Raw genomic sequence first — 17,274 nt, 5'->3', positions numbered from 1 at the left:
AATTTAAACACATAGTGGAATGGGTCTCTTTTGTGCACCTTTCAATGGGTATCCGTGTGAAGAAATGTGTGAGAGATTATAATAAAACTATTTTTGACCCTTAACTATCTACAACAACAACAACAACAAAGCCTTAATCCCGAAATGATTCGGAGTCGGCTAACATGAACCATCATATAAAACCGTGAAATCAAGTCGTGTCAGCGACACAAATTCTCTCCTTCCACTCTGTCCTATCCACTACCATATTTTCCACTTCGTCTTACACGGCCAAACCACCTTAATCGGTTGACCCTTAACTATCTATAAACAAAAAAATTAGTTTTAACCTTAATCAATATTGATAAATATCTCTCTATATATAGGCCATTTTTTAGGATAAGAAAACATTAAAAAAAAAAACATATAATTCAATATGGAAATTGAGGAAGCAGAAGAAGTATTAGAAGCTGTGAGTCCAATTGGACAATATTTGAGCAGCTCCATTGTTTCACTTTCAATAATTGCTGTTCTGGAAACTGAAATTCCATTTGATGTCTCGCAAACTATGTCTTTGGTCACAGATGTTTTTCTCCCTATAAATCCACGTTTTTCTTCCATTATGGTACTCTCTCTTTTTTCCGTTTTTTATCTCCCTATTTTCATTTATTTTATTATAGTGCTGTTTAAGTCTCAGGAATATATATATATATATATAACATAATTCCCCTTGTAAGTACAAATGATCCCCACTTTCCCATGTATCCCCATTTATTATGATTTAAAGTTACTAAATATAAAATAAATTAAATGGAATTAAATTTCAACCCATAGTAAAAATATACTATAAGCTATTCTTGGGTTTTACTTAGTTTTTTAGTTAATTGGTTTCTTAATGGAATGCTCATTCACTTGAACTTTGAAACAGGTTGTAAACAGCAAAGGAGAAAAGCAATGGAAGAAAGTTGAAGTGAATGTCAAAGACCACATAAAAGTACCCATTTTCTCTACTGAAAATTCAACCAAATTTTATGATGATTCCCTCAGTGAATATATCTCAAATATATCATTGGAAAAGTTTCCAGAAAACAAACCATTATGGGAAATTCATATAATAAATTACCCAACAATTGAAGCAGCTGGAAACATAATATTTAAGCTTCATCATTCTCTTGGTGATGGGTTTTCTCTTATGGGAGCTCTTATTTCTTGCTTGAAAAGAGCTGATAATCCTTCTATTCCTTTAACATTTCCTTCTGCTCAAACTCATTCCAATAATAGCGATAGAACAGGGTTGAAGATTGTGCCTAAAATTCTATCTTCAATCTACTATACTATATCAGATTTATGTTCAAGTATTGCAATTAGCTCTGGATTTGTTGAAGATGATATATCTCCTATAAGATCTGGGCATCATGGAGTGGAATTTCTGCCTACTACTTCAATTACAATTTCTTTTTCTCTTGATTCTGTCAAACAAATCAAGACCAAGCTTGGAGTGGTAAGTTTGAACTATCTCTTAATATTTAGTTCAAATGGCACCTGTTTCTTTTTGTCTAATTCATGCAGTGTGTGAGTATTTCAACACATTGTGTGGTTCAGCGGATTTTCAGCCCTCATTGTGTGTCAAACTCACCATAAGCCGAGTTTTTACTATTTCAGCTTTTGTCCTAATTGCTAATTGCCCACTATTTATTAACTTTTTTTTTTTGTCATTGCTGACATTGCTCTATTTACTAGTTTGTCTACTTTTTCCTTGTAACCTTTTTGGCCCTAATGTTTTAGCTTATGATAATTGTGCCTTAGCTACTTTTAAGTTAGGGTTAGGGTTCTATCCACTGCTTATGTTCTTCAAGTTAAACTTGAGAATAGTATCAATCTTTGTTAGTTATAATTAAAACTATCACTATGGATCCGTATAAAATACAAGCCAAAAGTATCATGACTAATCTACTTATGTCAGGATTTAAAAGACTCTATAAAAGAACTATGTAATATAATCTAAATATTTACACTGATAAATAAAGTAAAACTTTTATTATTATGTGTTGCATACTGAAATTTACCATTTGATGACAGACAATAAATGATGTAATAACGGGTACGATTTTCTTGGGAACTCGATTGTACATGGAAGCAATGAGTAAAGGATCGGGAAAGGCACGAGCTAGATCGTTAGTATTGCTAAATACTAGGATGTTTTGTGGATATAAATCTGTTGAAGAAATGGTTAAACCTAATGCTGAGTTACCATGGGGCAACCACTTCACATTCTTGTCTGTTCCAATTCCAAAGTTGAATGGTTCTCAATCTCAAGATCCTCTTCAGTTCATTTGGAAAGTCAGAAAAAATATTCAGAGGAAGAGAAGCTCTCTTTCTGTTTTTCTCACTGCAAAATACCTTCAAATGCTCAGCAAATTCAGAGGTCCAGAGGTACTATTCATCATCTTAGGAAAATTTACATACAAATTCACTTTTAAGAAATTATCGACAATATCAAGTAATAATTTTGAATTATATCAAACTAATAAAATCATTACTTTTAATCTATTTTAAGAATTAGAGTTTATGAATTGGGGATCTAGAATATATTTTCTAGAGCTTAGGATTTATGAATTTGAATTTAGAAGTTTTAAATTAGACGTAAAAGCATGCTTTATTTATTATTTATGACATATTAGAATTAAATTTGATCATATGAGTTAGTTGTAATTTTATATTTAATTATGATATTCATATGGGAAACCTTTCAATTTAATGTATTAAGTTTTGTATTAATAATAATTGTATACATGGGTTAAGCCTCATGGTTACTATGAAAGTTAGCTATGAACTAGACCTATTTATGGGTGTGGCTGGGGTTGTTGGGCCTATCCGAACATTTTATGTAACTACCCTGTCCAATCCACGCCAGTTTCATTCTATATAAATAGAACTCGAAACGGTATGCCTTTTCACGAATGAACACTACTATTCACGTACGGATATGATTGTTCACGAATGAACACCACTATTTACGAAAGGAGTTGTTTGTTGCTATTTAAATTAATTATATAATTTTATTGAATTCTTTCCAACAAACTATACAAAGTTATATACATGGGATTATATTTGATCCAGAGTTAACTCTTTTTTTTGCTATGAAGGCTGTATCAAATTTTTTGTATGGGACATTGAAATACACCAGCATGGGGATCTCCAATTTAATGGGGCCAATAGAACATATGACTTTAACTAATCATCCTATTAGTGGCTTCTATTTTCTTGTCAATGGTCCACCACAGGTAAAATCAAAACATTATCCAGAGAGATATTTTCACTGATATTATTAAACCTTATTACTTATCCGTTTAAGTTTTTGGTTCAAATCATTTATTGATATAGCATTAGAGTCTTCTAGACCATGTGGTGGATGGTTGGAATCTTAGCAATCTTATTAATGGGTTAAATTGCAAACATTTTTTAAGGGGAATAACCCTATAGAGAAACATCTGAATGAATAAAATATGGATATTTATAATGATCCATTTACAAATAAGATACATATTTAAAGTCTGGATTAAAAACCCTAATACAAAGAATAACTAAACATGTACTTTATTTTAATATAGTTTAATAACTGTTTTGAAATATACTCCATATTTCAATGATCATCCGATACACTAAATTCAGGTGGCAGAGCAAGAGGATAGTTTGGACAAGCTGATGTGCTTATGCTTTAAGCAAGTTCATAGGATAATAAATTATTGTAATGGATACAAATAGGTCACTTAAAAAATTTGAGAGTTTAATATGTTAATTTAAACAAGTTCAGGGATAAATACAACGTTTTGAAAGTATAGGCGCAATTGATTTTTTTTGAAAGTACGAAAAGCTAAAGTTCATAGGCTAATAGATTATTGTAATGGATGCAAATAGGTCACTTAAAAAAAGTTGAAAGTTTAATGTGTTAATTTAAACAAGTTCAGGGATAAATACAACGTTTTGAAAGTATATGGGCAATTGGCTTTTTTGAAAGTACAAAAAGCTAAAGATAAAGATGTACTAAGCCTTTTAAATAAATTAAAATACTATCATTCAAAAAAACCATTATAAAAAAAATTCAGGGAGCTAATAAGTTATTTTAAGAAAGTTAGAAACGTTTTTGATAGAATGATTGACTTTTTTTTGGATAAATATAGACGCTAGGATATATTAAACCTAATATTTTTTTTTTCTACTGTGCATTTACATCACATGAAAATTTCGCTCTACAACTTCAAAGATAAGCCAAACTGTACCAGAAAAGGTATCTCAAAGAGTAATGGTTTTGCATATTGACTTACGAATTAATCAATGTGGGATACTTAACAACAAACGTATAAAAATTAAATTAGGCCATAAATTAACAAGTTGATGGCTGAATTGTCTATTTTTATGACTTCATGTTTTCAGAGTCTGAAGATGGGAATGGTGAGTTATATGGGTAAGCTTAGGGTTTCTGCTGCCCTAGAGAAGGACTTCATAGATCCACAAAAGTTCAAATTCTATTCAGAAAAGGCTTTTGATATCATCTTTAAAGCTGCAATTGGAGCTTCTTCTTCGCCATCAAGTTTAAATGATTTTTTATTGTATGAATATGAACATCAAATACAGTAAATGATTGACTTTGATATCAGAGAGTAACCGACTGAATTACCAAATGCTATTTATATAAGCTTTATTAGCTTTATATGGTTTAATCATATTCAGCAAAATACTTTTGATATATGATTTTTAAAGTTGTTATTCGATTTTCTTGCCCATTTTATTATATTTGTTTAAATTACTCTTTTTTTTTTTTTTATGGAAATTACTCTTGATTAGCATAAATCTGACCATCAAATATAGCTCATTAAGTACAAAATTAGTAATTAAATTCCAACCGTTAAATTAAAATGGGCTTTAAAAGCTTTAAAATTAAAATACAACTTAAGAGAATCTAAATCTCAAGTATAACTCATTTTCTAATCTATAGTAAAAGAACTCCCATAAATATCATATCTATATATACTATATATAATAGTAGAAGCAGAGAGAATATATAAAAAGTGTTTTAGAGGGCTTTTCGCTTAGTTATCATCGTAGAAAAAAAATATGAGTTTAAATTATAGTAATTAGAAAATTTAAAATATCATAACTACTATATTAATATCATTATTTTAGTTTTATCGTTAAAATAAATTCATTAATTACACAACCTATACAAATTTCATCAAACGGTTTCATCAATTCAAAACATTGAATTATAAATAGCATCTCATGACTCTGTTACTCTTCAATCTCTGACTCTGTCGTTTCTTCATCACTTGATAAAGATTTTGATGAATTTAGGGAATTTCTATTATCAGCTGCTGTCAAGTTATTTTATGTTCCTAATCATTCTTCTTCTTCTTCTCGAAAATTGTAAAGTAACTGCTACCGGTGGGGTCATTATATTTGACTGATTACATGCAAAGTAAGACAATGAAGTGGTGGATTTCTAGCCGACAGTGGTGGTAATGGAAGCAGAGGAGGAGAAGAACACACTTTTTCTATTGAGGATGAGTCTTTTTTTTTTCTCCTACATTATCTTCATTCTAATGAATTTGTATTTATGATTTTCTAATTTTTGGATGATTGATTGCGTTTGTACACTGTTACGATTTTGGATTTGTTGTATCATTTTTTTTGTCATTTTTCTTTTTTGAATCAAGTAAGGTTGTAGCAAATATGAGAATGCCTCTTTGTGTTCTTCTATTTTTTTCTTTTTTTTTTCTATTAAAACTAATAAATCTTTGATGGTTAATCTGCTGAAAGTAGGCGTTAATGGTAATGAAAGAGCAAGAAGATGAATGTCATAATGAACTTCTATATATACATATAACACTAATTTATTTTTTAGGCTCCCTGCAGTCCTGGGCCTTAAGCCGACTCGACAAGCATGGTGTTGGCTTAGTAATTTGTATGAACATAGTATATTGGCACAAAGACACTTCATAAGTTTTACTTCTTATTTGTTAAATTTTGATATATTTTGTAAGAAATGAAAATTGACTTCATTTGAGAATATATGAAAGTATATTCTTAATATTTGGATTAAAAATCTAGTTGATTTGATGGATTTATTAAAGAAATTTTGTAATTGTATATTTTACTATAAAAATATTCAAATATATATAAAGTAAAAAATAATTTTTTATTTAAAAATATATAAATAGTATTGCTGCTAAAAATTCTGCAAAACTGTCAAAACTGTCGCAAAATCATCGTCAAACCATCACAAAACCCTCGAACTAGTCGTCCCTACGAAAACTTGCCCTGACGCCTTACCAAAACTGTCATTAGAGTAGCAACACCTGTTGTACTAACAGTTTGTCCCAGTTTTGAAAAACGTTGGTAAAAACTTTAATAATTCGATGAAAAATGATGTAACTGTAACCTAAAGCCCAGCCTTTTCCTGCAAAGCACGAGATCCTTAGCTGACAAGACGAATGCTTAAATGAATTAATTGTATCCCGGTCACCACCGAGCTAAGTAAGGTTATGGTCTACTCAAAGGTTAAAGAGAAATAGAATGGGCCAGATGGTTGATATTCGACCTGACTATATCCGTCTCGTAAAGATAGAGAAGAACGAAAGGCGATGAATATCATGTGACTGTGCCGATTCATCCCTTTTAGCATACCAACTAACTCGCTTTTCTTTTTCTTCTTCTAAAAAAAGGAAAAAAAATAATGGAAGAGACTGAGGTGGATGTTATAAGTTAGGGTTCGGAAAGGGATGATTATGCCTTTGCTTGTGTGCCCACGGGCTTTTCTATTGAAAACAAGAGCATGGAAGTAGCTAATTTGCGATTCCTACTTTCATAAGTTTAGTTTCAGTTAAAACCGTCACTACAACATATAAATTCTGTTGGTAAAGACTATTTTTTGGTAGTGTTTTCCATCCTAAATATGATGCCAAATATAGGGTTAAACCCCAACTGGGTACCATTTAAAAAAATTATTCTTAATATAATATCAATTAAATAATAATTTTTTGAAAGGGGCTGTTTTGAAACTATGGTTAAAGAAAATTATCATTACAGTGTACTATACACCGTAATTGAATTTTATATTTATTTAATTAACTCATTACGGTGTCAGTATCACTTGCAGGAATCCCGCAGTGGCGTGAAGCCACTGCCCAAATCTTAAAATAAAAAATTTATTTATTTATGTTAACAAATTAAATGTTTGATTATTTTTATATACAACATTCATTTAAAATTAATTTTGAAAATTGAAAATTAATTTTTAATAAATTATTATAAATCATTATTAAATATATATAATTATAATTATTAAAATCGTATTTGTCAAATTATTATTAATTGTCATTTTAAACCTGCCAAATATAAGTTATATTTAGGATATTCACTATATTGCTAACAAATTTTTTGTTAAAATGTTAAAACTAAACATTATATATATATATATATATATATATAACATTGTTTGGAAGATTTGAATAACAAAAGGGTAATTAATTTATTAGTCCCTATATTTTGACAAAACACACTGTTTAGTCCCTGTATTTTCAAAAACACACGGTAAGGTCCCTAATCTTTTTCTTGATGAACTGTTTAGTCCCTGATGTTTTTCTCGATGAACTGTTTAATCCCTTCCGTTAGACTCTCATGAAGATTCTGTTAGTCAATTTGGATTAGCATAAACATCTTTCGTCATTATGAAGGAAATTAAACTCACCATTGAAAGTAAGAGGATTTCCACTTTCAATTCTAACAAGAAGAGTAAGCGAGAAAGATTTGAGTCGATTTCTACATTCAATTCAAACAGGAAGAGTGAGCATGAGTGATTCGATTATGGGGTAGGGATTCCATAAACGGTAAAAAATCTGACAAACAGATAGAAGGACTAAACAGTTCACTGAGAAAAAGGTTAGGGACCTTACCATGTGTTTTTGAAAATACAGGGAGTAAAAAGTGTGTTTTGTTAAAATATATGGACTAATAAATTAATTACCCATAACAAAAATGTACGAAATTGATTCAATTTATCGACAAACTTGTTTGGAAGATCTGATGTGACGACTAAATAATAGTCAAACCAATGTTTTCAAACTTTCTGCGCATCACTAAAATTAATTGTGCTTAGAAACGTTAAAGTAAAAAAAATGTGATGTGTTATTAACCGTTGGTCCTTTTGTCTATTTTTTTTTATCACTGTTAATCTTTGGTCTTTTTTTCTATTTTTGGTGACAATAGTGGTTTAACTGATATTTAACTGTCACATTGGACATTCCAAACAAGTTTGCGCAATTGATCGTGCTAAATAATAGACAAACAAGGAAGGTCCAATGTGACAGTTAAATAATAGTCAAACTAGTCTTTTTTGTAAGTATATTAATAACACAATAAATATTTTAGACACTTTGACAAAAAAAAATTATGATAAACTTATATGTATCAGATTTAGTTTTTAGCATTTTAACATAATTTTTGTTAATAATATGCTAAATATTTAACCTTATAACATTTTCAAACGAAATACAGGTTTAACCCTAACGTATGAAATTATGCAAATTTAACTTTAACGTTTCCAAGTACGATGAATCTTAGTCATGCGCATAAAATTTGAAAAGACTAGTTTGACTATTATTTAGCCTTCACATCAAACCTTTCTTGTTTGACTATTATTTAGCATTATTAATTGTGCAAACTTGTTTGGAATGTCCAATGTAACAGTTAAACCAGTATTGTCATAAAAAATAGACAAAAGGACCAAAGGTTAACAGTGGCAAAAAAAATTAGACAAAATAATCAAAGGTTAATAACACAGTACATTTTTTTTACTTTAACGTTTTCAAGCATGATTAATTTTAGTCATGCGTAGAAAATTTGAAAATACTGATTTGACTATTATTTAGCCATCACATCAAATCCTCTAAATAAGTTTGTCGATATATATTGAATCAGTTTCATACACTTTTTTTTCTATAACCATCGTAATAACAGAGTACAATATTTTAGCCAATTTGATAAAAAAAAAAATTGTGATTAACTTATATGTAGTATATTTAGTTTTAACATTTTAACAAAAAATTTGTTAGTAATACAGTAAATATCCTAAACAAGACTGATATTTGGAAGGCTTAAAATGATAATTGATAATAATTTGATAAGTACGATTTTAATTATTATAATTGTCACGTCCGTGTCTAAAATATTTTGATAATAATTTACACGTTACAATTCCGATAGTCCGATAAAAGTGTACGAAAATAGTCTGGTAAAAGTGTTTGATTAACATTTTAGAGACTTTAAATTATCGAGTTAAAATAAGTTATAAATTAAAAGGACTAATACCGATATTTATTTAATAGAGTCTATATCAAATTGAATATAAAAGTTCAATTATAATTTGAATATAAAGTTAGGGCGAATATACTCTTAGTAGTTTAACGTGGTTTAACGAGTCTAAGAGTATTCACAGTTCAAATTAATTATTCAGTTTAACATCTTTGTTTCGGTGACCAGAATTAGCTCGATAAGAATATTTACTTTTAAACGATATAATATTTTGAGCTATTTAATTCTTGAAGTTTGACTAAATTATGAATCGGTTATTTTATATGAGTTTTTAATACTTTTATTTATATTAAAAGAATATTTAATTTTAAAGGATTTTGGTATTTTGTTTATAAATTATTTTGAATAATTGTGATTGTTTGCGAAATAGTTAATTGAAGGCAAATGATTTGGTTTTGTAGTTATGGAATTATTTGGAAATTTGATTTTGGAAAGAGGATTTGAGGACATCACGATCTTATGATAGTTTTATATATCCATCTAAAGTAATCCGGACGGTTGGTTTTGATATTTGAAGACCATGTTTAGTGAGGAACGTGGTCTGTGTACACAGTCTAAAGACCTAGTAAGGTATTGGCAGCGAAGTGTTGGGTAAGACCAATACGGGATTAGGCAAGGTTAAAGAGACGTCTCGACTATGTGGTTATTGAATTGATATGTGTGGTTATGAATTGATACATAAGGGGATAAACTCTATGATGGATATAAGGATATAAGGTTTTATGTTTTCGGTTATGAATTGATTTTGATATAAGGTTTTATGTTTTGGGTTATGAACTAATTATGATATAAGGTTTTACGTTTGATTAATTACGAGTTTGATTGATTAGGAGTTTGATTGATTACGAATTTGGTTTGATAAAATGTTTGATTGATTACGAATTGGTTTGATAAAACAATTAATTGGTTACGAGTTGTTTTGATAAAATGCCTATATAACGATATCGATATTTATCTATGATTTGATTTGATTTGATAACGTGGTTTTAAGGTTTTTAAGTTTAAGTTTTATATTGTCGAATCGATAAAGTATTCGCGTATATTAAATAAATAATGAATAAATTTTAGACGGTCTGAATAAGCATTTTTGATCTATTCCGAAATTAAGTTAAGTTATTAGGAAATTAAATTAAGTTTTTAATATGTTAAAAATTGATGAGTCGAAATCGTAGATCGGGATACTAAATATATTAAGAATAGTAGTAGCGATAAAATGAAACTATATAGCAATAAAGTGAAGTCTATGAATTGTACTAACGTGTCAATAAGTTGAAAGAACTACCAAAAATGGGTAGAACTACGTGGCTTTGATTCCCGATTTAAAGATTAGAAGACATTCGGGATACGTAGGAAGCTTGATAGAATTATCGAGTCCAAGCCAAATAATTAAACAAAACTTTAGGTAGTCCAAATAAATTTTTATTCATAGAAAATCGATTCGCCTTATAGACTTATATGTTCGTTATCTTGTCTTCCGTTCATACTCGATATCGTTTAGGGTCGGTTGTGACAATAATTATATATATTTAATAATAATTTATTAAAAATTAATTTTGAATGAATGCTTTATATTAAAAAATAATTAACATTTAATTTTTAATACAAATAATTTTTTTTTAAGTTTTAAAAGTTTTGCAGGAATCCAATGGGATTCCTGCAAGTTATACTCATTACGGCGCCATATAGGCACCATAATGAGTTAATTACATAAATAAAAAATTTATTCTTTAATCATAGTTCAAAACAACCCATTACATGAAATTATTTTTAACTAATACTACCTCCGTTTTATATTACATGTCTTTTTAGAGATTCTTTTTTGTTCCATATTACATGTTATTTTATATGATCAGTACACGTTAAGTCATCTTTTTTTTTTTGCTATAAAACGCGGATTTACGGAAATTAATTAGAATAACCGACTTATTATAGAATAAATAAATATTGGAATCAATAAATAAGGTGCAACAACGTCTTTTTGCTAATATCCTTAATTTCTATACAACTCTTTAAAAAGACGTGTAATATGAAACAGAGTTTAATCCCCAAATATATATGTTTGCACAAATAATAACATTATTTTGCACAAATAATAACATTATTTTGTCAGTAAATACAATTCTACTATGTTGTCTCCAATTTACACTACCAAATTTTTTTTTTTTTTATTAAAGACTGGTTAACGAGAAAGCGCAAAAATCAAACATCCCAATTATGCTGGCATCTCTAAAAATCACAGCAAACATATAAAATTTACACTACCATTTGAATTAATTAAAATTTTAAATTTTCTGATAAAAATATAATATCCGATTAATTATTTCACTTATTCATTTTCCTAACTGTATGGATTAATTATTTATTTTCCTAACTGTATGAAAAAGTACATTTCATTCTCCACATGCAAATATATATCTAGCTCTTTAATGTATTTAATGTCTCAATTGATTGGTATGGATATATTTTATCTATAACTAGACATCAATTTTTAAAGCTAAAATGACATATCTCAATATGTATTAATGTCTGATGAAATTTCAATTTTTTTGAACAAAACATGTTTACACTTTTCCTTAATTCTCTAACTCCTTACTAGCCACAAAATATATGATATATAACATACTTATCTTATCATGTGGACAGTAAAGTCGGATTTTTACCGGATTTTCCTGTTTTTTTTATGTAGATAAATATAGGAAAATATTTTAGTTTCAAACATAAAATTTTTCCTTACCAATATTTTCCAAAACATGATATTTTTCGGTAAACAAACGGAACTAAACCTTTTTTTTTTCCTCTCTTCCCTTTCTCCTTCTGTTTAATTATTTGTATCTTCCTAACTTCTACTTCTCCTGATGGTGTACTCCTTAATTTCAACAATAATTGAAAAAATAGTACTAGTTTTATTGTGTCCCTTTCAATAATTGCTGTTCTGAAAACTGAAATTCCAAATGTGTTTCTCCCTATTAATCCACGTTTTTCTTCCATTATTATTTTTTAAAGTAAAACAATATTCTATGGGTCTCACGAATATATATGAGAAAGGAACATAAATTCTCTTTTCACTACAATTAACCACCATTTTTCTACGAATTCGTGTTTATTATGGTTTAAAAACTTACTAAATATTGAATAAAATTAAATACTTTAGAGCATTTCTAATAGAGTCATTTGTTAGATTTTTAAGTAAAATTTTGAGTAGATAAGAGTCAAAAAAATTTATATTATTTTTAGGAATTAGACTAAAAACTTTTTGGAGATATTCTTATTCATTAAATAGTTCAATTTTTAAAATAAAAATGGGTATAGTCGGCTAGAAGCATTAAAACCCTTTATTATTATTATTTTATACGAATTAAAACACTTTATTATTATTATTTTTTTAAAAGAAAACACTTTATTACTTAATGGTATATAAGTAAAATATTAATAATGGTAACTGAAGGGATTAACGGCAGTTAAACTGATACGGATTGAAAGCGAGAAATGAAGGTTTTAGTCGTAAACCAACAAAAATGTTCTTCTCAAGCTTAACTTGAAGGAGTGAATCCCGATAACAAGGTATAAACCTTAATTCTCAAAGAGAAATGATATTTGATTGATAAAGTTGCCATATCCTTACAAAATGAGGGTTTAAATACAACCTCAAAAAGATAAGCAAAGGACAGGGACTACTCCTACTAGGGTTACAATACAGTTAATAATAAGAGGGTAAGATAGGTAATGCGCACAAACAACAGGTACAGAGGTGCAGGTACGGAATGTCAGACTGTCTGTTGGTCGACTTCCTGAGGAAGTAATCTTGGCGATCCGCCCATGCTCATATGTGGATACGCCTTCTCGCGTACTCCTAGATCCGCCTTGCTCGCATGTCTTGGGGATCCGCCCTTCCAGGTGCATCCTCTGTGAGCTTGATTCTTGAAGACCCGCTAGAGTCCGCGCGATCAGTGTGGCCAGCTCGGATGTCCGCATCATTCTCTCCTTCTTTAAAAGAGTCCGGCACTGATTCGTTTTTGTTGAGCTCTAAAGGACCATCCGATTTCCATGGGCTAAGGTCACGGATGTTGAACGCTGGTGAGACTTTGCCAAGCCAGTTTGGCAATGCTATATGATAGGCATTGGCGTTGATCTTTTTGGTGATTTTATATGGCCCATACCTCCTAGGCCGAAGTTTGCTGCTTGCGGTGTTGGCGAGCCTCTCCTTGCCCAAATATACCATGACCTCATCTCCAACTTCAAACTGTAGGTCCCTGCGGTGCTCATCCGCCTTAACCTTTAACTTCTGATTTCTATCCTCAAGAGTCTCCCTTACCTCTTGGTGCATCTGCATATAGTCCTGGGCCAGCTGGTTGGCAGCCACATTTCCCTTTGGAAGGTATGCTATATCAAGGGCATGGTTTGGGGTCTTTGTGTATACTACCTCAAATGGTGATCTCCCGGTTCCCGAATGTACAGAGCCGTTGTAGGCGAACTCAGCTTGGGCTAGAACCACATCCCACATCCGGGGCTTATCCTTGCACTTGCTACGCAGTAAGTTTCCCAGAGTTCTATTGACCGCTTCTGTCTGTCCGTCTGTCTGAGGGTGGGCAGTGGTACTAAACTTCAGAGAAGTATCAAAAAGAGCCCACAAGGTCCGCCAGAAGTGACTCAGAAACTTCGTGTCACGATCTGAGACAATACTCTTTGGTACGCCATGTAGTCTGACGACCTCCTTGAAGAACAGTTTAGCAGTTGCCGATGCATCATTGGTTTTTCGGCATGGTATGAAGTGTGCCATTTTTGAGAATTGGTCAACAACCACAAAGATGGAATCCATGCCCCTCTGAGTTCTGGGTAACCCTAGGACAAAATCCATGGACAGATCCTCCCATATAGTTTCTAGTACAGGTAGTGGTAGTTGCAAACCAGCATTAGTGGGGTGTCCCTTGGCGGTCTGGCAGATATAGCATCGTTCTACTAGGTACGCCACATCTCTCCTCATCTTGGGCCAGAAATAACGGGAACTTACTGCTTCATAGGTCTTGTTTCGCCCAAAATGTCCCCCCAGGGATCCGCCATGCAGATCGCGGATAACTTTTTCGCGGATGGAAGTGCAAGGTAAACAAAGTTGGTTACCCCTCATTAGATACTCATCCGTGATGTGATACGCTCCATCTCCATGCTGGGTTTTACATTTCTCCCAAATGCTACCGAAGTCGGGATCCGCCAGGTACTCTCCTCTGATATGTTCGAAGCAGTCGGTCTCCAGATTGACGGTTTTTATTAGTGCAACCCTCCGACTCAAGGCGTCCGCCACTACGTTTTGTTTTCCCGCCTTATGGATAAGCTTATAGGGGAACTTATCTATGAAGGCGGACCATCGGGCATGCATGGAGCTTCGAAGTTGCTTCTGACTTCCTAGATACTTGAGGGCCTGATGGTCAGTGTAGAGAATGAATTCTTTCCCCACTAAGTAATGCTCCCATACTTTCAATGCCCTCACTATGGCATAAAATTCTTGATCATACGTTGCCCACTTTTGCCGTGCGTCACATAGCTTCTCACTGAAGTACGCAATGGGCCTTTTCTCTTGCATCAAAACACCACCAATCCCAATTCCACTGGCATCACACTCAACTTTAAACAGTTTATCAAAATCAGGATACGCCAGCACTGGCGCTGTACTCAGTTTTTCCTTGATCAAGGCGAAGCTCTCTTCTTGGGCGTCCGCCCACTCGAACCCCTTTCCTTTCTTCAAACATTCTGTCAATGGGGCCACTATGGAACTGAAGTTCTTAATGAATCTTCGATAAAATGTTGCTAGCCCATGAAAACTCCTGATGTCCCCCACATTCCTCGGAGTCGGCCATTCTCGGATGGCTCTCACCTTCTCTCCATCCACTTGGACACCGTCGCCACTAACCACGAATCCAAGGAAAACCAAACTTTCCATGACAAAGTCACACTTCTTGGTGTTGGCGAATAGCTGGTGTTTCCTTAACAGATCAAATACTGTCTGCAAGTACTTCTCATGATCCGCCAAGGTCTGGCTATGAATCAAAATATCATCAAAATACACAACTACGAACTTCCCAATCACCGGGCGAAGCACCTGATTCATTAGCCTCATAAAAGTACTAGGGGCATTGGTCATCCCAAATGGCATCACTAACCACTCATACAATCCATCCCTAGTCTTGAAAGCAGTCTTCCATTCATCCCCAGCTCGAATACGTATCTGGTGATAACCGCTCCTGAGATCAATCTTGGAGAAGACTTTAGATCCGCCAAGCTGGTCCAGCATATCATCCAACCTTGGAATGGGAAACTTGTACTTGATGGTGATCTTGTTGATGGCCCTACTATCAACACACATCCGCCAAGACCCATCCTTCTTTGGCGTAAGTAAAGCTGGAACGGCGCAAGGACTCATACTCTCCCTAACGTATCCCATCTCGATGAGTTCCTCCACTTTCTGTCTCATGATGTCGTTCTCCTTCGGACTCATTCGATAGTGTGGGAGGCTTGGTAAGCTAGCCCCAGGCACAAGATCGATATGATGTTGGATGTCCCTCAAAGGTGGTAACCCACTCGGTAGCTCTTCCGGGAACAGATCTTGATACTCGCCAAGTAGGCGGGTCACTTCACTCGGCATTTCCCTTTCGTCCCTTTAGGCGGATTCGTGATTCGCCTTAACCATTACCGCGTATACCATTTGGCTTTCTTCATATTCGTTGAAAAACGATTTGTGTGTAGGACAGACTACCAATGTAGACTTCTCGTCGGCCTTTGGCTCTCTCACCATTGGTGTAAGGACAAACTTCACCCCATTCTTCACAAATCTGTAAGTGTTCTCTCTTCCGGCGTGGGTGGCGTTGTTATCAAACTGCCAGGGTCGGCCCAACAATAGGTGGCATGCGTCCATATCGACCACATCACAACAGACTTCATCATGATAGTTACCAATCTCAATCGGTACCTTGCATCTCTGGGTCACCCTCAACTCGCCAACGTTCTTGATCCATCCCACCCTGTAGGGATCAGGATGTGCCCCCGCCAGCAATCCAAACTTCCGAACGGCGCTGCTACTCACAATGTTCTCCTGACTACCACTATCAATGATTACGTTGCATCGCTCTTTGTTCATAAGGCAACGAGTCCGGAATAGTTGATGCCTCTGATCGCCCTCTAGTCGGCTGGAGACTAATAAGCGTCTAACCACATGAATGGCGTATCTCCCTTCATCCGCCTTATCATCATCCTCTCCCAAGGGTTCACAATATACTTCATCCCCTTCTTCATAGTCTTCTTCACATCTTTCCACCATGTTAGCACTCTTCCTCCTAGGACACTCGTTGGATCTATGGCCTGGTTCATTGCACCTGAAACATTTAAAAGGCGCGGGCCTCGCATATGGATTGTTGCTCTTAGGTGGTGTAGGTACCTCCTTGTATGGTCTAGTATCTCCAACAGATCCTCTTCCCACACTGTTAACCCTGACTCCACTGGCACTCGCCACTTGCTTGCCTTTGTCATAAGACTTCACGTTATCTCTTCCTCCAGGCGTATACTCAGTAGCGGCGGATCTTCGGGTTCGCCCGCTTAGTTGAGATTCAGCCTTCAGGGCCAAATTCCTGGCATCTTGCACTCGAACCACCATCTGTGTGCCAATACGATCCTGGATGTTGTATCTCAACCCTTCTAGGTACCTAGAGGTCTTTTGGCTTTCAGTTTCAGACAAGTTGGCCCTAGCCGATAGCCTTAAGAATTCTGAGGTATACTCATGGATACTTCGGGCACCTTGAGAGCATCCTCTGTAGGAGCTGTAGATATACTGCTCATAGTCCGGCGGTAAGAACCGCTCCCTCAACATCGCCTTCATTCATAGCCAAGATCTAATCGGATCTCTACCCCCTCTTCTTCTTTCTTCCCTCATCTGATCCCACC

General features: G+C 33.4%; 1 protein-coding gene across 1 annotated transcript; it reads left to right on the top strand.

The window, feature by feature from the left end:
- Positions 1 to 415: 415 nt before the first annotated feature.
- LOC136229918 (wax ester synthase/diacylglycerol acyltransferase 4-like) lies at positions 416 to 4,617 on the top strand. Its single transcript, XM_066018778.1, has 5 exons — positions 416 to 604; positions 908 to 1,480; positions 2,059 to 2,412; positions 3,126 to 3,263; positions 4,414 to 4,617. Exons 1-5 carry the CDS (start codon positions 416 to 418, stop codon positions 4,615 to 4,617), a joined length of 1,458 nt encoding a protein of 485 aa, XP_065874850.1.
- Positions 4,618 to 17,274: the final 12,657 nt, after the last annotated feature.

Source organism: Euphorbia lathyris, chromosome 5 (genome assembly GCF_963576675.1).
Source record: "Euphorbia lathyris chromosome 5, ddEupLath1.1, whole genome shotgun sequence".
Taxonomy (NCBI): Eukaryota; Viridiplantae; Streptophyta; class Magnoliopsida; order Malpighiales; family Euphorbiaceae; genus Euphorbia; species Euphorbia lathyris.
The sequence above is the reverse complement of the archived record's forward strand: the minus strand, read 5'-3'. Positions and strand labels throughout refer to the sequence as shown.

Excerpts from the sequence above, each read along its gene's own strand:
- LOC136229918 (XM_066018778.1), top strand. The coding sequence starts at position 416 with ATGGAAATTGAGGAAGCAGAAGAAGTATTAGAAGCTGTGAGTCCAATT. Across the intron at positions 605-907 it reads CACGTTTTTCTTCCATTATG|GTTGTAAACAGCAAAGGAGA; the intron begins GTACTCTCTCTT and ends ACTTTGAAACAG. Across the intron at positions 1,481-2,058 it reads TCAAGACCAAGCTTGGAGTG|ACAATAAATGATGTAATAAC; the intron begins GTAAGTTTGAAC and ends ATTTGATGACAG.